At 46.4% G+C, this 25694-nt stretch overlaps 1 protein-coding gene across 4 annotated transcripts in view; it reads left to right on the top strand.

Moving 5' to 3' along the window:
• The window catches only part of LOC147107615 (kelch-like protein 13), a 132772-nt gene that overhangs the window by 93423 nt on the left and 13655 nt on the right, over positions 1-25694 (top strand). Inside the window, exons 1-2 of one of the 4 annotated variants that reach the window (XM_086006795.1) lie at positions 1564-1653; positions 7585-7700. The exons of 1 other annotated variant lie outside the window; for it this stretch is intronic. In XM_086006795.1, coding sequence (XP_085862921.1) covers positions 7690-7700 — 11 coding nt within the window. In that variant the 5' untranslated portion in view covers positions 1564-1653; positions 7585-7689. Of the gene's footprint in view, positions 1-1389; positions 1654-7584; positions 7701-25694 lie in introns of those variants that run through there. 2 more of the 4 variants (XM_086006794.1, XM_086006798.1) reach the window with 2 other exon arrangements.

Raw genomic sequence — 25694 nt, 5'->3', positions numbered from 1 at the left:
TGTTGGTTGAGGATGAATATTGGCCAAGAGACCAAGAGAACACTCTGCTCTTCTTCAAATAGTACAATGGAATCTTTGATGTCCATCGGAACCACCAGAACAGGCAGACAGGCCTCATTCAAAAGATGGACCTTCCATAATGCAACACGTCCTCAGTACTACACTAAAGTGTTTGCCAAGATTTTGTCTTAAAGTCCCGGAGTGGAGCTTAAACACTCAAAAGTGAGAGTTCTACTAATTGAACCAAGTTGACGCTTTAAGCATATTATGGATTACTTCTGCCTTTGCAACTAATTAAGTTCAAGTTCTTTCCCCCTAATTATGTTACTAGTAATTTTTCTTTGTGGAACGCGGATTTGTTGGTTTAGTCACTGCCTCTGCCATCCAAATTGTTTTTTTTTACGAAAGCTTCAATCTCCAGGGAAAATGATGGGACCAGGGTCCAAGATGCCCATTAACGGTCATTTTTAATATACTTAAAATGCTGGGCAGATGATCCTAGAATTTCCTGCACTTTTAGTAAGGTTTGCTCCCCAGCAACAACAGCAGAGGTTACAGACTGCTGGCGGCAACGGAGATTTGCAATTGGAATATAAATTTTTGGTGCTGAGCCGCAAAAAATAACAAACTTACACTCACGAGCACAAGAATTATTGAGCAGCACACCAGGACTGAGGGTCAAAGGTTTGCCTCAAAGTGTAGCAGAAACTCTGAATCTTTTAGTTTAAACAGATACTCATACAACAGCAGTTGATAGACCTTCGCACAGCTTCCTCCAACATATAGGAAATATCGAAAGAAAAATTTGGTCAAAACATGTAATGATTCCTTCAGTGTTTTAATATCTGTCATCTAGGAAATCCCGTATTGACCTCTTAATCGTGCTTTGTGTGTTTTTTCACTTAAAGAAGCAGATTTGTTGCCATAGTGATTTACTAGGGGTATTTGTTATTTTCTTGTTTGAATCCTTTTCACTTGCAAGAAATATTTCCGCATCAAGTGCCCAATCTGATGAAACGGTGTTCATTTGAGAATGAATACAGTGGGCGTTGACAGAAATGGTTCAAAGTTTTCTTCCCCATGGTTATTTAATAGTCAAATTCCTATAGGCTTATCAAATATTCTCTGTATTTCATATGTACACTGCTTACCACAGCTGACATTCTTCAAGGCTCCCCTTTCTGTCCTGAGGAAGTCTGAAAGGGGGACACTTAGGAAATGTTCCATTTCCTCTGATGTAGTTTTGATGAAACAACTATCATATGTCCACTTACATAGAATCCACAGTAAACAGTTTGTCAATAACCCAGATAGGGAAGTAAAGAAAGAGGGAGCCAGTGAGAAAAGCTTCTGACTATAGCAGGCTTATGTTCCTCAATCTGCCAGGTTTAGAAGCTGACGGCGTTAACTGGATCATGTCCTGCTATTTTTAGAATATGCCTCCAGAATTAAGTTACCTAGAGGGGAGAAGGACTAATCTGAGGGAGTGAGAGAACAGATTCTGTTGTAAATAAAAATGCACGGCAGTGTTTGCTGTCCTATCTAACTCACCATGCCGCTGAAATGGAAACTATGTAATAGCCCCAGTGAAAGAAGATTTTTGGTTTCTGTTCTCAAGGCTTCCAGGACAGCTACACTCTCTCCAACGTACATGTAAGTGGCATTTTATTTTTCTTCAGGCAGAATGTTTCTGTGATCAGATAATCAGAGCACGACTGGAGGAGTATTAAGTAACTGATCAGAAATCTGCATAAACTATCTCAGAAAATATCTAAATAAAAATGTAATGAGGAGTATTTTGGCAAGGATAAATTGTACAGAATTATTTTGATAACAAGACTCTTTCTTACTGACTTCTTACTAAATTGTGGTACCAACGAGCGATGCCATTCTAAGAAGCTGACAGGATTCTGATTAATGTTGATCAGAAGATTTCACGCTGCTACTTTGACGTGATGAGGCTGTAATTGTCCTGTGTTGGTCTTTTCATGAAACTGAACCACTGTGGTCTGTATTTATGAAGGTAGTTTTTAAGATTACATTTTTTTTTAAATGTGAGTCAACCTAATCTTTTTAGAGTAGGTTCCTTAATTCTTTGAGTATCGACTCTCTTTTTGCATGTTCACAACTGCAGACTTCTTTATTTTGGAAAAAAATATAGTGGATATCTTTAAATGGCAACATTGCAATGGTGAGCAAACATTTTGTATTTATCCAGTGGCTTTTACTTAGCCAAACCTGTGAAACATAGGAGGAATCTTTTTTTTAAACAAACATACCCATTTACAGGACATCCATTAGCAGTTGGGTAAGGTACGTTTGCTTATATTTTATATAGAGCGACAGTAACAAATTAGATTTCCCCTTTTTATCTTTATTACCCTGCTCCCCCATCCGTTGTGTACAATTACCTGATCAATAGAATCTGCAGATGGTGCTATGTTATCGGACACGAGGAACTTTGTGAAAATCCCTGGAATCACTTGGCCTTTGTTTTTTCTCGCTCCTCTTTTGCTTCCTCTGCTTCCCTCAATATGCCAGACAAGAGCAGGCATTTGAACTCACCTGATGGCTCAGCAAGTAAATGCACTACTCGGTGTGGAGCTAAGGCTACACAAAGATCGAGAAGGTTGTAGGTTCAATACTCGGCCTCTGCTGGGTTCGCTGATCACAGCTAGGGGTGGTAATGGAGATGCACCAGTTAGCCACAATAGCCCTGAGTTAGAAATTGGAAGAAATCAGCTGGGGTTTCCACTCCTGATCACTATCCAATTAATCCTGCTGTAATTGCACACATATGGATGTAAGGTGCAGACAAGATTGGGTTTAAATCTGATACTCCTCACAGTCATGTAGTCTGCAAACATTTACTACTTGGGCAAGATACCATGGTGCCCATGGAATAATACCCCAGCATTAGTCAGCAACTTGAGAAGAGGAGGGGAGAAAATTACATTTCCCACCGCTCAGTGGGATAGCTTGTTTTGCCACAAAGTTCCAATAAGTCTAAAACTGGATATTTGGCTATTTTACATAGAATTTACAGCACAGAAACAGGCCATTCGGCCCAACTGGTCCATGCCGGTGCTTATGCTCCACACGAGCCTCCTCCCAACCCCTCTTTATCTAACCTTATCAGCATAACCTTCTATTCCTTTGTTTCCTCATGTGTTTATCTAGCTTCCCCTTAACTGTTAATACTTCATCTGCTATTTATGGGGTCGATTTTAACCGTTCCTGCCGGGCGGGAAACAGGTGGCCGTGGCTCAGCCTCCTCATTTTACACCCCACTCAATTAGCCTTTCCATTGACTTCCCACCTGCCGGGAACATTTAATATCGGCCCCATAGATTTGCAAATGCTAACTACCTAAAAGATTCACTGACTGATTTCATGCAAAGTAAGTTTGAGAGTTGTGTTCAAACACAACAGTTTTCTTTGTGCTCTGTTGTATAATACCTAGACACAAAAATGCAATTTAATGCCAATCAAAAGAATGAGTGTAGAGCTGGCATGGGTAGCTCTATAAAACTATTAAGTTGACATTGAATATGCATTAGTTACAATGCAATTAGTGTAATCAATACAAAATTGAAACAAAACACTATTATGATTATGTCAGTTTATCAACAGAGTACGATAGTTTCACACCTGGTTATTACACCTGCAGAAAGTGTGCTCCAGTACAATTTTTAAAATATTGTTTGTGTCCCCAGCAGTACACTGTTAAATAAAGCTGAAAAACTGTGTGTCAGCGAACTTAATTACAGTTGGTGATGGAGGGTGGATCTCGGACAAAGGCTCAAGCACAGCCAGGTTTGCCTGTGAACTAGCCAAGGCCCCAAAATTCTACATTATTTAAAAAGAAAATATCTAAATTAGCTTATTACTGCCAATTCATTCTGAATTATTGAATGTTTCTCATTCACGATATCCAGGTGTCATTTTGTGGCTTGAACACTAAGCATTTTTCAAAAAAGTTACCATTAAAAAAAATGTTTCATACCATTAATGAGTAGAATCTGTGGTAGTACCTGATTTATAAATCAGTTCAGTGCTAGGATATAATTGGGCCAAGTTTGAAAAGCAACATGGAACGACATAGGTAGGACAATATTTTTAGCAACAATAAATTGCATTTTCAGCTGCAGTTTGGCACCAGGCCAAGCTTTTTCTTTAATTAGTTGGACAGGAATGTGTGGAGGTTGTTTTTCAGTGAAGGTAGGAACGATTTGTACAATTATGCTCTTTGAAGACAATGGCGATTTTTAAATAAACAATTCTAAAATTGATCAGCTGAACAGGAATTAATAAAAATAATGCTTTTTAGCATGTTAAGTGATTAAAATATTTTAGCAAACACTTTATTCTCTAGGTAGCAAGCTGATATGTCTTAAATAAACATATTAAATACTGGAAATGTGCAGCTGGTTCATCAGCAAGAGAAGCGAAAGGTTAAGATTTTGGGTAGAGAACATTTGACAGACGTTGGATTCTGATATCTTAATTTGAATTCTCCTGACAAGTCAATTCCTAATTTGCATAGCAGGTACATTCACCGACTGGAGTCAACATTACTGACATTCTAATGTAAATTGCTGGTATGCAAATACCTGTAATTGCATTCCATGTAAGTGACAATCAGATAACTGAAATTAATAGAGCGTTTTCTATCTACACCCAATATATTCACTCCAATTTAAGTAAATGTATTTTTGCTCAGATTACATGTTTTAATAAGTCTGCAATCCATGCTAGTCACGTTCTGTGTAATATATTGTATGGTTTTTGCTATTTCAATTGTCTACCAAATTACTGCAGGTTTGAAATATTAACCCTGTGTCACATAGAAACATAGAAAAATAGGAGCAGGAGTAGGCCATTTGGCCCTTCGAGCCTGCTCCGCCATTCAATATGATCATGGCTGATCCTCTACCTCAATACCATATTCCTGCTCTCTCCCCATACCCCTTGGTGCCTTTTGTGTCCAGAAATCTATCTATCTCCTTCTTAAATAAAATCAGTAACTTGGCCTCCACAGCCTTCTGTGGTAGAGATTCCACAGGTTCACCACCCTCTGAGTGAAGAAATTTCTCCTCATCTCTGTCTTAAATGTCCTACCATGTATCCTGAGATTGTGACCCCTTATTCTAGACTCCACCCGCCCCCCAGCCAGGGGAAACATCCTCCCTGCATCCAGTCTGTCTAGCCCTGTCAGAATTTTATACATTTCAATGAGGTTCCCTCTCATTCTTCTAAACTCTAGTGAATACAGGCCTAGTCGACCCAATCTCTCCTCATACGACAATCCTGCCATCCCAGGAATCAGTCTGGTGAACCGTCGCTGCACTCCCTCTATGGCAAGTATATCCTTTCTTAGGTAAGGAGACCAAAACTGTACACAGTACTCCAGGTGTGGTCTCACCAAGGCCTTGTATAACTGTAGTAAGACATCCTTGCTCCTGTACTCAAATCCTCTTGCAATGAAGGCCAATATACCATTTGCCTTCCTAACTGCTTCCTGCACCTGCATGTTTGCTTTCAGTGACTGGTGTACAAGGACACCCAGGTCCCTTTGTACATCAACATTTCCCAATCTATCAACATTTAAATAATACTCTGCCTTTCTGTTTTTCCTACCAAAGTGGATAACTTCACATTTATCCATGTTATACTGCATCTGCCATGTATCTGCCCACTCACTCAACTTGTCTAAATCGCCTTGAAACTTCTTTGCATCCTAGAATCATAGAATCATAGAAAGTTACAGCACAGAAGGAGGCCATTTCAGCTCATCATGTCCACGGCGGCCAACAAAGAGCTTTCCAGCCTAATCCCACTTCCCAGCTCTTGGTCCGTAGCTCTGCAGGTTAGAGCATCCCATGTGCACATCCAAGTACTTTTTAAATGTGGTTAGGGTTCCTGCCTCTTCAACCCTTTCAGGCAGTGAGTTCCAGACCCCCACAACCCTCTGGGTGAAGAAATTTCCCCTCAAATCCCTTCTAAACCTTCCCCCAATTACTTTAAATCTGTGTCCCCTGATTTTTGACCCCTCTGCTAAGGGAAATAGGTCCTTTCTATCCACTTTATCTATGCCCCTCATAATTTTATACACCTCAATAAGGTCTCCCCTCAGCCTCCTCTGTTCCAAGGAAAACAGACCCAGCCTATCCAGTCTTTCCTCATAGCTAAGATTCTCTATTCTCGGCAACATCCTTGTAAATCTCCTCTGTACCCTCTCTAGTGCAATCACATCTTTCCTGTAATGTGGTGACCAGAACTGCACGCAGTACTCTAGCTGCGGCCTAACTAGTGTTTTATACAGTTGAAGCATAACCCCCCTGCTCTTGTATTCTATGTCACGGCTAATAAAGGCAAGCATTCCGTATGCCTTCTTAACCACCTTATCTACTTGGCCTGCTACCTTCAGGGATCTGTGGACATGCACTCCAAGGTCTCTTTGTTCCTCTACACTACTCAGTGTCCTACCATTTAATGTGTATTCCCTTTCCTTGTTAGCCCTCCCCAAATGCATTACCTCACACTTCTCCTGATTGAATTCCATTTGCCACTGTTCTGCCCAATTTTTTGATATCTTCCTGCAGTCTACAGCTTCCTTCTTCAGTATCAACCACACAGCCGATTTTAGTATCATCTGCAAACTTCTTAATCATACCCCCTTTATTCAAGTCTAGATCATTGATATATACCACAAACATCAAGGGACCTAGTACTGAGCCCTACGGAACCCCACTGGAAACAGCCTCCAAGTCACAAAATCACCCATCAACCATTACCCTCTGCTTCCTGTCTCCGAGCCAGTTTTGAATCCAACTTGACACTTTGCCCTGGATCCCATGGGCTTTTAACTTCATGACCAGCCTGCCATGTGGAACCTTATCAAAAACCTTGCTAAAGTCCATATACACTACATCAAACGCACTACCCTCATCTACCCTCCTTGTTACCTCCTCAAAAAATTCAATCAGGTTTGTCAGACACGACCTTCCCTTAACAAATCCATGCTGACTATCCTTGATTAATCCGTGTCTTTCTAAATGAAGATTTATCCTGTCCTTCAGAATTCTTTCCAATAATTTTTCCACCACCGTGGTTAGGCTGACTGGCCTGTAATTACTCGGTCTATCCTTTTCTCCCTTTTTAAACAGGGGTACCACATTAGCAGTCCTCCAGTCCTCCAGCACCACACCTGAAGCCAGAGAGGATTGAAAAATGATGGTCAGGACCTCTGCTATTTCCTCTTTTGCTTCGCTTAACAGCCTGGGATACATCCTCCTCACAACTCACAATCCCACCGAGTTTCGTGTCGTCAGCAAACTTGGAAATATTATATTTGGTTCCCTCATCCAAATCATTGATAGATATTGTGAATAGCTGGGACCCAAGCACTGACCCCTGCAGTACTCCACTAGTCACCGCCTGCCACCCCGAAAAAGACCCATTTATTCCTACTCCCTGTTTCCTGTCTGTTAACCAATTTTCAATCCATGCCAGTATATTACCCCCAATCCCATGTGCTTTAATTTTGCACACTAAAGGTGTGCACACGTTTTTACATTTCAGGAAGCAATTCTAAGGGCTCGATTTTAACAGCCCTGAGGAGGCGGGTCGGCAGCAAAAATCGGAAAAAATGGCTTCAGACTGCCAACCCGCCACCATCCCGCCCCCATGGGATTCTCGTGAGTATCTGTTTAGCCGCTCCCAAACTGACCCGACTGGAACCGGTGGGACAGGTAGTTAAGGCAGTTAACAGCCTGGCTAATCCTATTTTGATAGGGGGTTCCCATTTTCGTGCTTCTGGCTCCTGTTTCCTGTCTTGTCAGAAACGGGCCAGCTTCAAGGAGACGAGTTGCTGGAGGACATGATTTGTATTCATTGGTGGAGCGCTTTAAAAGCGCTCCTGAAACATGGCTGACATTCAAATGCAACAACTTTGCTGTTGTAGGTATGGGATAAGATTTTGCACATCTACTGACCTTCTGACTGCTCAAGCAGACACCCATCTGCAGTGTGACCTGAATGGAATAATTTCAGGCTTTTCAACTGTGCACTTGCAAGCTTGTTGCCTCAAATGAAATCTATAGCAAGGGGATGGGAAAAATGTAAGTCCTCTCATCCTGGTCCTCATAATCGGAGGAGTAGCAGCCGCATGGCTCAGCGCAGATCTTCCTGGGAAGAGGAGGAGGACGAGGGGTGCCTTGCGTGCCCTGTTGTGACCAATGCAGCATCCCTCCAGTTCACTGCTGCCCGTCAAGCAGGGTATGCACACTGCCATGCCACATTAGCATAAGCTTACTCTTCAACCATAGGTGGCTACCATATGGCTCTGTAATTGTAGGCGACATTTGTCCAACGTCATACATCATCTCTGCTATACCCTGTTATCTCCTATCACTTTCACCATCAGCATTACAAAAGCAAGTCGCCCTGAGCCCTCAATGTGCATTTGCCATTTCCCAGAACACATAGGCCACACAATCAACTGTTTGCCATAATTTTTCTTTACGACATGACAAAAGGATCACAAACCAAGAAAAGTCAGAAAAAAAGACAAAACACCCACGTAAGCCCCCTTGTGACTATATGTGCGTAATCTTTCTCTTACACGTGCTTCTACACGGAGCAGATGTAGAGGCACCTTGCTGACCAGGATGCTGCGCCTGCTTAGACGCCTTTGGCAGGCATCCTCTGGGTTTGGGAGCCTGGGAGGGCTCTTCAACAGTCTGCTCTTCCTGCAGCTGTGCAGGGGCTGAAACGGCCATCTCAGTTGTCTCCGCAAAGTGGGTCTCTAACCGAGGGCTCCACAGTGGCATGGTCGTGTGAGTGCTTGGAGAGGAACCCACACTTCCTTGTGTCCTGCCAACAACATCCCTCTCATGGATCAGCCACACTGCAGCGCTGGCAAGTGGCTGGAGAGCACCTTGCTGCACATCAGGGGGGCCATGAGGACCCATATCTGCACTGGCAGTCCTCATCACAAGGACGTCCATGAAGCTCTGGTCTCTCTGCTCAATAGCTGCCCATCGCTCCTCCAGAGATGACATTCTATTTTGAACAGTCACCCTGTTTTCCTGCCCACCACGCAACCCGACTTCAACCTACTTCGGGAATAAAAATCGAGCCCTAAGTTTCTAAGAAATTCCGTACCGGAGAGTTGTTACTGATATTTCTAAAGAGTTGACACTGCCCTCTGTAGTATTAGTGATGAACACCTTATATATTTGTACAAAACTCATTTATGTACTAATTTAATGAAAGCATTAATCTATTTGCTTAAAATGGGTTAATTTGTGACAATAATTTTATAAAAATATATTAGCGAGTATGTTATTAATCTCGCACAGCGCAATTTGAACTTAAAAACCGCTGATCAGGCATGTTCGGCATTCTATAATCACAGAATCCAGTAGGGTTGAAAGGGGTGTGTGATGCCAAAGTAGATCAGAGCCTCGGCACATACTTTATGGAGCTGCAAGGTGCACGTTTATACGGCGAGTCAGCAATCTCAGTCGTGCTGTTGTGTGACAGGTTGAGGCCAGATGCTTTTCAAAGCAGAGGCAGGGAAAATTAGAAGGACAATTATCTGAGCTACTCTTGCACAGTTCTGAAATCGCTGATTTCAAAGCTGTTTTGGCAGAGGTCTGGAAGTTGGTTGTTTGCGCGCCCTCTTAGGGGCTGTGTGACATGTTGAGACCCAAGGATAGGGTGAAATTACCTGAAAAAAATTGGCATTGTTCCCTTTCAAAAAATGGTCTAAAGGTGGCTGGTTTAAGGGATAGGTTTCCTCTGTGCACTACAAAACTGTAAACCCACTGATAAAGAACATATTTACAATTTTGTTATACAGAGTGCACAAAGGAAAGCTCTCTCCCAATAATATATTTTGTAGTTACGTATGTATCCATCGGAGGGATTTGATTCCTGGAGCTAATGCCTCTGTTCATTTAGTAAGAGCTAGATGATCAGCAAATTGGAAAGTGACTGCTAAAGTAAGGATCTAAACAGGGACACCGTGACACAGGTATACATACCTTCTCTTCATTTTTAGTTTAATTCAGTTTCAAACACACAACATTTGTTGCTGGTATTACATCATGGTAACTTTTAGGAAAACAAGGGTCTCACTTCCTGCTTGTTCAGCTGGTTAAATCAGTAAATAATAGCTTGCTTTGATTAAGTGGCTTAAATGTAATTCAGAGATGTGGAAAGTACTGTTATTGTGGCTCAGCCATAATTGCTGGCAAATGGGTGTTAACATGTGCACAGCACAATTTCCCTCTCCAGAGATTAATATATTGATAACAAAGCACTTTTTATCTAGAATTACTCCAACACAACTATTAAGTTTTGTCTCTTTATTATATTATGAGGGCACAACCCCCTTTGTTTTGATTTTTTTTTTACATCCTCCTTTTCCCTAGTAATCCCAGGTATGAACCAACTGTGGCCAAGAAGGTGGGTGGATGGGGAACCTCTGCCAACAGAATTCTGATCAAGCTGTTGTAAGGGCTGTAGACCAGTCCAATAATATCACTCCTTCTGTCGGAAAGCATGTAACCTCTGCCCATAGCTGTGCAGCTTAGATTAAAAGAAGAAAGAAAGAATTTGCTTTGATATAGCACTTTTCACAACCTCAGGATGTCCCAACGTGCTTCACAACCAGTGAAGTACTTTTGAATTGTACTCACTGCTGTAAACACAGCAGTCAAATTGCATACAGCAAGGTTCCACAGCAATGAGGTAAATGGCCAGATAATCTGTTTTAGTTATTTAGTTGAGACATAAATGTTGGCCAGGACACTGGGAGAAATCTCCTACTCTTCTTTGAAGAAAGCCATGGGATCTTTTACATCCACCTGGCAGGGCAGATGAGGCCTCAGTTTAATGTCTCATCCAAAATGATCGCACCTCCGACAGTGCAGCACTCCCTCAGTATGGCACTGAAGTGTCAGCCTAAATTATGCACTCAAGCCCCTGGAGGGGGGCTTGAACCCACAACTATCTGACTGTGATTAGAATCGACAATTCAAGAGAATTAAAGGTTTCATTCGTAATTTTTTATCACTTTGTGGTATCAATGCGCAGTGTCACCTTTCTATTAGATGTAATATGGCTGAATTTTTTGATCTTTTCCTCAGGGAATGGCGATTCCCCATGCGCATGGATCAGGAAAAAGAGGGCAGGGACCCAGCTCACTAGGTGTCTGCGCTCATTGCACTATCCCTGGATTTCCTGAGTTTCCCAGGGTGGCGGTGCAGGGCCCGCACCTACACTTCACAAAGCTGGTGTTTCAGCTAGAAGCAGCCAGAAGGCTCAGAGGCCAGCAGCCCAGCACCCAGCTGCAGACCTCTCTGGCCTGCAACTGTGCTCCAAGTTCCAGTTTTCCAGCACTAGGCACTGCCAAGAGGGTGACCCTGCACCAGGAGTGCTAAAGGGCCATAGAAATGCTCCAGAACACTAACATTTTCTGCAACTCAGCCTGGACAGGCATAGTGCACTTCAAGGGTTGGTGAGGGGAGGGGTGGGTGGGCAAGGAAATTGTATCCTATATTTTTAATGCTGTAACTTCTCAATGTGCTGATAAAGAATACTTTTCTTCATAAATCCATTTGTATTAGCCTCTAAAGATCAAAGTCATTTAGTGTCACATGATATGGATCCGTGGTTTTGTACTTACAAACATCTTCAGCTAATCAAGAGCTCTATTTGCCATTCTAAGGTGCAGGTATCGACTAATGAGAAGCTTTATTTAAATCAGCTGTCTGAATAAAAGGATCTCTCTGTGTATTACAGTGTGAGCTGCCACAGGATGATATCACAGCTCACTCCCACAATTTCCTCACAAATAATTCCCAATTTTGTGCCAGGTCATCTGGGCACTTCCCATAAGTAGACAGATATTGTGGATTGAGAAGACCAGAGCACAAATAAACCTGCTCTCTCTCCTGGTTAAGTCATGAGCAGCAAAGATGAGAAGGTGGGAATGGGTGGACCTAAATCCTGGGAAGGGGGGAAATAATTTACAAAACAAGGAAAAAACAGTTTAGTTTTGAAAACATAGTCCGTTACCCATTTGCTGCAGACATTGGGGTAGATTTTAATTTTCACCTGCAGGTTGAAAACTGTCGGTAGCAGATCGGCTGCCCGCTATACACCCAGTCTGATTTTCTTTTCCAATGTAAACTCAGCAGGGTATGTAACGGGAAGCTGATCCGTTATTGCCTGTTTTCCACCCAAAGTTAAAATCCACTTCATTGTTTCAGCAGAATTAAAGAACACAATTTATCTTTTCTTCCTCAGCCGATCTGGTTGATAGTTGGGCTGGGCTGACCAATAGTAATCTTTAAATGGGTCCTACAAAGCTTAAGATGCTGTATCTCAGCATCTTTCCTGTATTCACTAATTAATTATTTTTAAAGATAGTCAATGCAGCAAGGTGACAATGGTGGATTAATGTCTCACATTGAGAGCTAACTTTGCTGAATCTCTTCTTCAGTTGTACATAAAAGTAAGATTTTTTAACATTTGTTAGAAGGATGTCTCTCCAAGTTGATAGTGTAACCTCTCAACTCTATCACGCTCTATAACAGCTGGCCTACTATTTCATTTCTATTGTGTACACGGGAGTCTTGAAGTGACATTCTGAAACTGAATAAAATTTCCTTGAACAAAATGTCATGCAAACAAAATCAGTTTTTACTTAGTTCATTCCTGCATCTTGCAAATTAAGATTTTAATCACTAGCATAATGAGCATCAGCTGTCAGAATGTTAATTGCATGAATTACCTACACAATCCTTCAAGGATCCAGACCACCAACCTCATCAGCAATAAATGGCCAAAAATAGCATTTAATAAATACATCAGAAAAACCTGCATTTATATAGCATCTTTCACAACCTCAGGATGCCCCAAAGCGCTTTACAGCCAATGAAATACTTTTGAAGTGTAGTCACTGTTGTAATGTAGGAAATATTGTAGCTAATTTGCATACAGCCAGGTCCGACAAACAGCAAAGAGGGCATAAGGGCCTTTGGTTTAACATCTCATCTGAAAGGCGGCACCTCCAACAGTGCAGCACTCCCTTGGTACTGCACTGGAGTGTTAACCTAGAATTTGTTCTCAAGTCCCTTGAGTGGGACATGAACCTACAACCATCTAACTCAGAGACAAGAGTGTAACCAACTGAGCCACAGGTCCTACTTTACACTGATAGGAGCAATTATAGTTGACAATGCACAGATTCTGATTTATTTCAATACTGATCCAGTCTTGAGAAGGTGTTTGATTAGTCATAGGCACCAAAAACAACAAAACAATTACAATCCAGAAGTCAAACTCATCAGCATTACACAATCTTGCAGAAGAATATACTCCCCTTATTAAGCAGGCTATTGATAATGTTTGGTCCAGTAAAACCCAGATTCACATTAATCAGGTCTTATTGCACAACAATATTTAGTTGGGCTGAGGGAGCTTATAGGAAGATCGGATCAGGAATAGGCCATTCAGCCCCTCGATCCTGTTCTGTCATTCAATTAGCTCATGGCAGATCCATACCTCAACTCCAAGTTTGAAGATGACACTAAGTTAGAAGGCATAATAAGTTGTGTAGATGTGAGCAGGAAGTCACTCATTTTATTTAGGGGGAATGTTAACTCCCCCGCCCTGCCGAAGTCAGGTGGAGCCGGAGTTAAAATGGAGCAAGTTAATTTCCCACTCCATTCCCGCCCAACAGCACTTTCAACGTTGCATTGGGTGGCCATGATGTCCGCCTGAATCAGGTCGGAGCCTCATACATTTACAATGATCAAAGGACCTCAATGGCATTTTAACCACCGACTGAGCGGGACATTGGCCACAGCCGTGAAACCTGATCTGAAAGAAGAAGCCCTGTAAGCTAAGGCAAGTGTTAAACTTTCCTTTGTGGGGCTAGGAGGAAAAGGAGTGCTTAACCGGGTCCCATAAGGAAAATCTGGGCCAATGCTGTCTTGGGCTCCCCCCGCCCCCATCACTCCCCACTCCTCCTTCCCACCAGCGAGACCCTGCCCACCCTCCCCCTTAAACAGGTTAACACCTCTATAAAATATGACTACATTCATCTGCTAATGTTATCACACTCATTTCTAGGTTTTGGTGCCAAAATAAAATGCTGATAATATAATTGTACAGTATAAAGAATAATTCATCATTATCACATAACTGCCACAGAGCCTTATGAACTTCATGAGAAGGTGGCTGCCTGCATTGTTTTGAGCTTGTAACACCTGCTGTTTTGTGTCAAGATCTGATGTATTTCAGATGGTCATCCATTCACATTCACATCAGGCATGTGTTTGATATGGGTAGTAGGTTATTTATATTTCTCATTTATCCTTCACCATATCATATTTATTCTGCACCTTCATTAATATGAAGGTGCTAGGATGAGTTGAACAAAATTAAAAGTGGATAAATGAGCTCTCTGACCAATGCAATAAAGTTTGATCTGAAACAAATTAAGTATGTGCCTTGCCTCCCAAGGAAGGCTAATACGGTCAAGAATTATTGGGTGCAAAATTTCCCTCGTTTGCGCCGCAGGAGGTTAGTGGTGGCGCTACTGGGTATCGCCCCGATCTTCTGTGCCCGGAGATCATGATGTCATCTCCGGGCTCAGCGCTCCGGTAGCGCCTCGGGAGAAGGATTCCCCCTCGATCCCTGCGGCAGCACCTGGCGATGTTACCGACTGCTGCAGGGGTCGCGAACAGTGAGGCCGGCCACTCGCAGGGCGCTATTTAAAGGTGCGGTGGCCGGCCGACATGAAAAAAATCATCAATTAAAAAAAAATTCTGAACACCGGACACAGGGTGAGTGCCGCGATCGGTCAGCCTGGCACTCAGCTTGCTCACTGATCACGTGACACTCCCGCACCCCAGTGCTCCAGCAGATGCCAAAAAATATGCAGAGCTCTCAGCGGGGAGCCTTTCCCTTTAATTGAGGGAAGAGCCCAGGCAATGCGGCAGCACCATGCATGGCCACACGTGGCGCTGCTGAGCACGTCGCCCCAGATCAGGACATTCCCCCCTCTTGCACCCCAAGAGGCAAGCGGAGCGCTTGATTTAGCTCCACTTCCCCCTTGGAGCAAAAAATGGGAATTTCTCAAATGTTAGTGCCTGGCGCTAAGTTTACAAACATTTTTGACTTAGCATCCCAAATGGCCCTCTAGGGGAATTTCTCCCCCATTGTACCTATTGAAATGTCAGGTTTGAACAATAGGTGGGGATAAATCAATTTATGGGCCACAAACCATTCAAAATTATCCATTTAAAAGCTGGATTTCTGATTAGCTCGTGTTAATAATTGAGTTTACAAGAGGGAGAAATATGCCATGAAAATATTTAATACTTTTTAATAAGGATGAAGAGTAATATGTAATGGTAACAGGAAATGTGGATTATACATAGTGTACAAGGATAATGAGGAGCACATGTGAATGAGGATTAAACATAGGTCTGAAATTCCACAGCCCTGGGGTGCAAAGCCATTGGCAGTCATTTTCGCTTTCGACACAGGCGGTAAACAGACGATTGTGGATCGGATGCCCATTACACATCTGCCTGATTTTCCTTACCATTGACTTCAATAGAACTGAAAATTGGACATGACGTATAATGGGTGGCCTATCTACAACCGTCTATTTACTGCCTGCACCGAAAGTGAAAATCAACCACACTTTCATTCGGGCAATATTTTTGCTCCTGTTAGAAATTCTGTTGGTTTTTGGAGCAGGTGTATTATGACGCCATACAAATGAGAGAAATGTGCGATACAATATAATTACATAGTTTGTGCCCTTAGGAGCACAGGCCAGAAGAGCTGTACTGTGCTGCGGTGAAATCCCTCCCAACCACACATCCGAGGCAAATACCTCAGTTGTGCTAAAAATACCACAGGTACTGCCGTCAATATACAAATGCCCCATACCCCAGGGGTACATCCATGGGGGCAGGGGAAAACCCCACCCCACCCCAGAAGTCCTCACGAGGCTTTTTAGGGTTAGTGTGTGAAAGGTATGTTAATGAAGGCTAAGCATAGCCCACGATTTTTAACCCTCATTGATTCCTTAACATTCAAAAATAAAAAGCCAGTATACTCAGTATACCCTTATGCTTCCTCCATTGGACTCCTATAGTAAATATTGCAATAACAGTTACATAAAGAAAATACAAACTACTACAAACTCAGCAGAACTGAGACATCCATCTCGGGTTCAGGGGAGAGATTACAATGTGGTGTGTGTGTGTGTAGGGTTGGAGGAGAGTGAAATGCAGAGAGTGTAAAAATGTGGTAATTTTCAGAGAAGGAGTTGCCAGCAGAGAAGCTCGCCTATCGGCAGCGCATGTGGGATAATCGCGGGCACATTGCCTGTGGTCTTCAGTCCATTACAAGCAGGAAAATTGTGGGCAGCACTCCTGTGATTTTCTGATCCATGTTGTTGGCGGGTGAGATTCACTCGTATATAAAGACCAGGCTAAGACAATGGTGGACTGCTATATGATTAAAATAAAAGGAGCTATCACATAGCATTAGTTTGAAAACACGACTGAATCACTGACAACTGATGTTTGTTTTGAAAACATTTTCATTAACTTTTGCAAACCACAATTTCAACAAAATTTGATTTTGCATATCAAGTATTAGCCTTGTTCTGCTCTGCAGTCCTATAAATGCAAATTGTACAATAATTGTCAATTCATTTATGTTTCAATAGAACTGAGCTTTACTGGACTGGAGCTGGATATGAAGTAAATTATTTTTAAAGTAAATTTAGCATCTGAGGTTATTAATAACTATTGAAAACTAAAACGTATTACTATGGGAGCAAAATTGCATGGGGGCCGATATGCAGCTGGAAGAGTGATGGAGCAGAACACCCCATCATCCTTATGGTTGGCCACAAACTCAGGCCCAAATTGTAGGGACAGGCTGCCAATACCTGCAGGGACATCTCAGGGGTGCCCACCAGCCAATCCGCCTGAAGTGTCCCCAGCTCCTTCCGGGGTGATGATAAATATAAATCTCACCAGCCTTTGCCTCCGAATGGAGCCACTTTGCCTCAAAATGCAATCAATTACTGTAGCCTAGGTTTGGGGCCTTAGTGAAGGCATCAGAGGGACTCACACCAGCACTCAACAGGCTTGAGTTTTGGTGAGGCCTTTTAAGGACTTAAAGGATGGAATTCCAAGGGAGCCTGGAAACTCCCTCAACACAGTCCCTCGATATGGGGGGGGGCGGGGGGTGGCAGGCAGAAGATCTGCTCATGGCCCTTCTTACTTAAAAAGTCTGGAGCTTAAAAATGTGGCAGAATCCAGGTGCAACCTGTTTCTACCCAAATTTCTAGTACCTCGACCAGAGATTTGCTGCAGTTTTGCCTGGAATTTCAGACCCAGTGTTGTTAGTTGTAGCCTCGTCCTGGTTATTTTGACTCAGAAGACTTACTGCAGCTACACCCATGGCTCAGTGAGCATTCGGCAGCAGTTGAGTTGGCACTAAGCCATACAGACCAGGAAGGCCCTGGATGTGATTACTGGATATGCAGAGTCAGCATTCTGTCAGGCAGGGCAACGGTTATTACAATTGGGCTGGTGGTGGGGCAATCAGCCAGGGTTCCTGCACCTAATCTTCTGTGCTGCAAAATGTTATGTGGACTTTAGATAAGGACAGGATCAGACTCGGCTGTGACACTCCCTTCGAACGAATAGCTGCTGACACTCCATGTACAGGCTCACACATGAAGAATGACTACTGGGAGGTGTCAGAGGGCCACCCTGTATCCCGATCGTACCCTGGCAGGCCAATCTGCTCTGGAAGTAGAGGAGAGAAAAGGAAAGAAATTTGGGGTAACAAAGAAATATTTTGCAGTTCTCCAAGAATCATTGCGTGCTCAAGAAGAGACAGGCCCAAGGGCCGTTCGATATTGGTCCTTGGGCCTCATTAACAAAACATCGCAAGCTGCGGGCACCAATCGGAGAAACTGATGCAGCCTGACGGTCAGAAAATCACCCTGCTCGCACACCAGCTACAACCCTCAGACGGCTGCTGGGCGGGATGGGAAGGCAAACGGGAGGGGGGTGAGCATCGACTGGTAACAACCGACAGTATTTCTGTGGAGGCAGGAGGAGCACTCTTAGGCAGCATCCAGCAGTCTCTTTAAGAACCTCTGGTTAGGCCATTGTAGAATCACAAAAACTAGTCGGAGCCTGCGCAGTGCAAGCTACAACTAGTCTTTGCGAATTTAACAAATGAGTCGAGAAATGTACACACGATCCTCATTTCACAGGTGTGTTCGTTTCAGGGAGCCGCCAGGACTACCTAAAAAAAAGTCCCGAATGAATTTAGCAGGTGGCCCGAACACACGCACAGATCGGGCACAGGCTGTCACACTGCTAAATTGGTCATTGTTGCTGCCATTTTATGACCATAAATTGGGTGCAATGATGTTGAATTTATGCCCCTATGTTTTCTTACTAATTGAAGTGCAGACTTACTGGAAGGCAGCAAATTGCATTGGTGGGTGAGAGTGCAGATGCCTAGTTTTCACTGTAGTCATTACCTTTTTTTTGCTGAAGGAGGGTGACAATATGTCACTTGTCAAACCTGGTGAAGTGTTTTATAGTTACTGAGGTGTTGCATCATTCCTTACAGACAAACCAAAAGGTCATAAGGAGATCCTCAACATATGCTATTGTGATGAAATATTTCCATTCATCACTGCCTGTGACTGAGATCGGTTTCAGTGTCATTTCCCTTCCCCCAGACCTCATTGTATTGTGTACTGGAATGTGCTGTATTGTATACTGGAATGTGCTGTGTGTAGGGCTCCGCCCATACCTGGCCCCGTTTGTAAGCTAGCTTCAGTCTAGCCCCAATCTCCAGAAGGACGACATCTCTCTCGCTTACGTGTTTCGTTCTAAGTTAATAAAAGCCTTGTTTTGTTCTGCTACCTTCGAGTCTCGGAATTATTGAGGCACATCAATTTTATTAACTTATTTTTCAACACTATGGATCAACTCCTGAAACCCGAACATTTGGATTTGGATCAACATGCTCCGGACGCATCAGCATGCTTCGGACACTGGTTTGAGTGTATGGAATTCTTCCTGGACAATTGCGCAGCCGTCAAAGACGCTACGGACGCTGCAAGGATGAGACTCGGAATTCTGCGGAATTGGGTAAGCCACCGGGTTTACCCCCTCATCCAAGACGCCGAGACGTACCTGGCCGCCTGCGACATCTTAAAGGCGCATTACCAGCAGCCTACGAATGAGGTGTATGCTAGGCAGCTGCTCGCCACCCGCGCACAGCGACCTGGGGAATCGGTGGAGGAGTTCCTAAGCACCCTGAAAATGCTTGGCAAAGACTGCAAGTGCTGAGATGTAAAAGCCGCGGTGTACACTGACGAGCTTGTTCGCGATGCCTTCATCACAGGCCTCAGCTCCACTTACATCCGGCAAAGACTGCTGGAAAAAACGGGGTTGGACCTGAAACAGGCTGCGGACACCGCGCGATCCCTGGATGTGGCCCAGAGAAACTCGGACGCCTACTCTTCAGCCCGCGCCGTCCACGTCGCCACGTGTGCACCGAGGGCGCCGCCATCTTGGAAGGCATCTTCCCCGCCCGACAGCCCGACACCGGCTGGGCCCCGCTCTCCCCCCAGAAGCCCTACGACAGCCGCGACGCGTCAGGGACCCAACTGCTACTTCTGCGGGCAGCCAAAGCACACCAGAAACCTGTGCCCGGCGAAAGGCACCACCTGCTTTAAGTGCGGTAAGAAGGGGCACTTCGGGAAGGTGTGCAGAGGGAACCCCGCCGGAAAACCCGCCACCGCCGCATGTGCGCCGTGGGAGCGGCCATCTTGGACGCCATCTTGCCCGACCTCGTGGGGTCCGCCATCTTGTGAGCAGACAGCGTGGACGCCATCTTGTATCGATCAGGGCCCTACAGTGGCATCGGTCACAGTGGACCAGACCAGGCCGCACCCGCTATCCAGATCAATGGTGGACATCGAGGTAAACGGGTGCCGGGTTAAATGCTTAATTGACAGTGGAAGCACGGAGAGCTTTATCCACCCAGAACTGGCACAACAACTCTCCCTAAAGGTGGTCCCTACTCAGGGTACCATCTCTATGGCTGACAAAACCCAGACATCGACCATTCTGGGTTACTGCACGGTACAATTGTGCGTTAACGGAACTGTATATGATAATTTTAAAGTATTAATCATGAAGAACCTATGTGCGAGCGTGATCTTGGGCCTGGATTTCCAGTGCAACCACCAAAGCATCACGCTCAAGTACGGTGGGTCCCAGCCGCCCCTCACAGTGTGCGGTCTGGCTACCCTGAAGGTAAAGCCGCCTTCGCTATTCGCGAACCTTACCCCTAACTGCCGGCCAATAGCGACCAAAAGCAGGAGGTACAGCTGGGAGGACAGGCGGTTTATCGCGACCGAGGTAGACAGGCTCCTGAAAGAGCGCATTATTGAACGCAGCAACAGCCCGTGGCGCGCCCAAGTGGTAGTGGTAAGGGGTAGCGAGAAGAAACAGATGGTGATCGACTATAGTCAAACGATCAACAGGTACACCCTACTAGACGCCTACCCGCTACCCCGCATATCAGAAATGGTGAACCAAATCGCCCAATACCGGGTGTTCTCCACCATCGACCTCAAGTCAGCGTACCACCAGCTCCCTATCAGACCAGAGGACCGCCCGTACACCGCCTTCGAGGCGAACGGACGCCTCTACCAATTCCTCAGAGTCCCCTTTGGGGTGACGAATGGGGTCTCGGTCTTCCAGAGGGAGATGGACCGCATGGTCGATGACCACCACTTGCAGGCAACCTTCCCTTACCTCGACAACGTCACCATCTGCGGTCACAACCAGCAGGATCACGACTCGAACCTCGAGAGGTTCCTGAAAACCGCACAAAAACTCAACCTCACCTACAACGAGGACAAGTGCGTTTACAACACCACGCGCCTCTGCATACTAGGCAGCGTGGTGGAGAATGGGGAAATCGGACCAGACCCCGACCGATTGCGCCCCCTACGGGAGCTGCCCCTGCCCAACACTCCCAAAGCCCTGAAAAGATGCCTGGGGTTATTTTCTTATTATTCCCAATGGGTCCCCAACTACTCCGACAAAGCCCGCCCCCTCTTGAAAGCATCCTCTTTCCCGCTCTCTGCTGAGGCCCACGCCGCCTTCAAAAGCATTAAGCAGGATATTGAGCGGGCCACGCTGCAGGCAGTGGACGAGAACACTCCATTTCAAGTGGAAAGTGATGCGTCTGACTTCGCCTTGGCGGCCACCCTCAACCAGGCGGGGCGGCCCGTAGCTTTCTTCTCGAGGACCCTCCAAGGGCCCGAGATCAGACACTCCTCTGTGGAAAAGGAGGCCCAAGCCATCGTGGAGGCAGTGCGCCACTGGCGCCACTACCTAGCCGGCAAACGCTTCACCCTACTTACCGACCAGCGGTCGGTAGCGTTTATGTTCAATAATAAACAGAGGGGGAAGATTAAAAATGATAAGATTCTTAGGTGGCGGATCGAGCTCTCCACCTTCGAGTACGACATCATTTACCGGCCAGGGGCCCTTAACGAATCCCCTGACGCCCTCTCACGAGGGATGTGTGCCAGCACCACCGGGGATCGGCTACAGACCCTCCACAACGACCTCTGCCACCCAGGGGTCACGCGGCTGTTCCACTTCATAAAGTCCCGTAACTTACCCTACTCGATTGAGGAAGTTCGGTCCCTGACCAGGAACTGCCGCACTTGCGCTGAGTGCAAGCCTCGGTTCTACCGCCCAGATAGAGCCCACTTAATCAAAGCTACACGGCCCTTTGAGCGGCTCAGCTTAGATTTCAAGGGCCCCCTCCCGTCCGTCGACCGCAATGTTTACTTCCTGAACATTGTGGACGAATACTCCCGGTTCCCATTCGCCTTCCCCTGCCCAGACATGACCAGCGCCACGGTCATTAAATGCCTCAACAGCCTGTTCTGCCTGTTCGGTATGCCGAGCTACATCCATACGGATAGGGGGGCGTCCTTCATGAGTGAAGAGCTACGCCAGTACATGCTGTCCAGGGGGATCGCCACGAGCCGTACCACCAGCTACAACCCCCGGGGTAACGGCCAAGTGGAGCGAGAGAACGGGACAGTATGGAAAGCAGTCACTCTAGCTCTAAGGACCAAGGGCCTCCCTATCTCCCGCTGGCAGGAAGTCCTCTCGGATGTGCTCCATTCGATACGGTCGCTATTGTGTACGGCCACTAATACCACGCCTCATGAACGAATGTTTGTCTTTCCCCGGAAATCCACCTCAGGCGTATCCATGCCGTCATGGCTCTCCACCCCAGGTCCGGTACTCGTGCGAAGGCATGTGAGGGGCCACAAGACGGACCCTCTCGTGGAGCCAGTACACCTACTCCACGCCAACCCCCAATACGCATATGTCCGGCACGCCGACGGAAGGGAGGACACCGTGTCCATAAAAGACGTCGCCCCAGCCGGCATCGACAACAACCAAGGCAATAGCGGCAACGACGATCACAGCAACTCTTACCCACCCACTACTCTTTCATCACCCCCGGAAGAACACCGACCAACGGCACCCCCACCAACTACCCCTTCAACAACCCTGGCGGCACCCCCGGCAGAGACCCAGGAGGCTACCGGGGACACCCAGCCGACACCCGCGGCACCGCAACAGCCACGTCGGTCGCAGAGGACTATCAAACCCCCGAACAGACTAAATCTATAGAAGGGGTGAATGTGATGAAATATTTCCATTCATCACTGCCTGTGACTGAGATCGGTTTCAGTGTCATTTCCCTTCCCCCAGACCTCATTGTATTGTGTACTGGAATGTGCTGTATTGTATACTGGAATGTGCTGTGTGTAGGGCTCCGCCCATACCTGGCCCCGTTTGTAAGCTAGCTTCAGTCTAGCCCCAATCTCCAGAAGGACGACATCTCTCTCGCTTACGTGTTTCGTTCTAAGTTAATAAAAGCCTTGTTTTGTTCTGCTACCTTCGAGTCTCGGAATTATTGAGGCACATCAATTTTATTAACTTATTTTTCAACACTATGGATCAACTCCTGAAACCCGAACATTTGGATTTGGATCAACATGCTCCGGACGCATCAGCATGCTTCGGACACTGGTTTGAGTGTATGGAATTCTTCCTGGACAATTGCGCAGCCGTCAAAGACGCTACGGACGCTGCAAGGATGAGACTCGGAATTCTGCGGAATTGGGTAAGCCACCGGGTTTACCCCCTCATCCAAGACGCCGAGACGTACCTGGCCGCCTGCGACATCTTAAAGGCGCATTACCAGCAGCCTACGAATGAGGTGTATGCTAGGCAGCTGCTCGCCACCCGCGCACAGCGACCTGGGGAATCGGTGGAGGAGTTCCTAAGCACCCTGAAAATGCTTGGCAAAGACTGCAAGTGCCGAGATGTAAAAGCCGCGGTGTACACTGACGAGCTTGTTCGTGATGCCTTCATCACAGGCCTCAGCTCCACTTACATCCGGCAAAGACTGCTGGAAAAAACGGGGTTGGACCTGAAACAGGCTGCGGACACCGCGCGATCCCTGGATGTGGCCCAGAGAAACTCGGACGCCTACTCTTCAGCCCGCGCCGTCCACGTCGCCACGTGTGCACCGAGGGCGCCGCCATCTTGGAAGGCATCTTCCCCGCCCGACAGCCCGACACCGGCTGGGCCCCGCTCTCCCCCCAGAAGCCCTACGACAGCCGCGACACATCAGGGACCCAACTGCTACTTCTGCGGGCAGCCAAAGCACACCAGAAACCTGTGCCCGGCGAAAGGCACCACCTGCTTTAAGTGCGGTAAGAAGGGGCACTTCGGGAAGGTGTGCAGAGGGAACCCCGCCGGAAAACCCGCCACCGCCGCGTGTGCGCCGTGGGAGCGGCCATCTTGGACGCCATCTTGCCCGACCTCGTGGGGTCCGCCATCTTGTGAGCAGACAGCGTGGAAGCCATCTTGTATCGATCAGGGCCCTACAGTGGCATCGGTCACAGTGGACCAGACCAGGCCGCACCCGCTATCCAGATCAATGGTGGACATCGAGGTAAACGGGTGCCGGGTTAAATGCTTAATTGACAGTGGAAGCACGGAGAGCTTTATCCACCCAGAACTGGCACAACAACTCTCCCTAAAGGTGGTCCCTACTCAGGGTACCATCTCTATGGCTGACAAAACCCAGACATCGACCATTCTGGGTTACTGCACGGTACAATTGTGCGTTAACGGAACTGTATATGATAATTTTAAAGTATTAATCATGAAGAACCTATGTGCGAGCGTGATCTTGGGCCTGGATTTCCAGTGCAACCACCAAAGCATCACGCTCAAGTACGGTGGGTCCCAGCCGCCCCTCACAGTGTGCGGTCTGGCTACCCTGAAGGTAAAGCCGCCTTCGCTATTCGCGAACCTTACCCCTAACTGCCGGCCAATAGCGACCAAAAGCAGGAGGTACAGCTGGGAGGACAGGCGGTTTATCGCGACCGAGGTAGACAGGCTCCTGAAAGAGCGCATTATTGAACGCAGCAACAGCCCGTGGCGCGCCCAAGTGGTAGTGGTAAGGGGTAGCGAGAAGAAACAGATGGTGATCGACTATAGTCAAACGATCAACAGGTACACCCTACTAGACGCCTACCCGCTACCCCGCATATCAGAAATGGTGAACCAAATCGCCCAATACCGGGTGTTCTCCACCATCGACCTCAAGTCAGCGTACCACCAGCTCCCTATCAGACCAGAGGACCGCCCGTACACCGCCTTCGAGGCGAACGGACGCCTCTACCAATTCCTCAGAGTCCCCTTTGGGGTGACGAATGGGGTCTCGGTCTTCCAGAGGGAGATGGACCGCATGGTCGATGACCACCACTTGCAGGCAACCTTCCCTTACCTCGACAACGTCACCATCTGCGGTCACAACCAGCAGGATCACGACTCGAACCTCGAGAGGTTCCTGAAAACCGCACAAAAACTCAACCTCACCTACAACGAGGACAAGTGCGTTTACAACACCACGCGCCTCTGCATACTAGGCAGCGTGGTGGAGAATGGGGAAATCGGACCAGACCCCGACCGATTGCGCCCCCTACGGGAGCTGCCCCTGCCCAACACTCCCAAAGCCCTGAAAAGATGCCTGGGGTTATTTTCTTATTATTCCCAATGGGTCCCCAACTACTCCGACAAAGCCCGCCCCCTCTTGAAAGCATCCTCTTTCCCGCTCTCTGCTGAGGCCCACGCCGCCTTCAAAAGCATTAAGCAGGATATTGAGCGGGCCACGCTGCAGGCAGTGGACGAGAACACTCCATTTCAAGTGGAAAGTGATGCGTCTGACTTCGCCTTGGCGGCCACCCTCAACCAGGCGGGGCGGCCCGTAGCTTTCTTCTCGAGGACCCTCCAAGGGCCCGAGATCAGACACTCCTCTGTGGAAAAGGAGGCCCAAGCCATCGTGGAGGCAGTGCGCCACTGGCGCCACTACCTAGCCGGCAAACGCTTCACCCTACTTACCGACCAGCGGTCGGTAGCGTTTATGTTCAATAATAAACAGAGGGGGAAGATTAAAAATGATAAGATTCTTAGGTGGCGGATCGAGCT

This window comes from Somniosus microcephalus, chromosome 14, assembly GCF_052327205.1.
Source record: "Somniosus microcephalus isolate GS21.2 chromosome 14, FLI_Smic_1.0, whole genome shotgun sequence".
NCBI lineage: Eukaryota > Metazoa > Chordata > Chondrichthyes > Squaliformes > Somniosidae > Somniosus > Somniosus microcephalus.
This window is presented reverse-complemented; position numbering and strand designations above follow the sequence as displayed.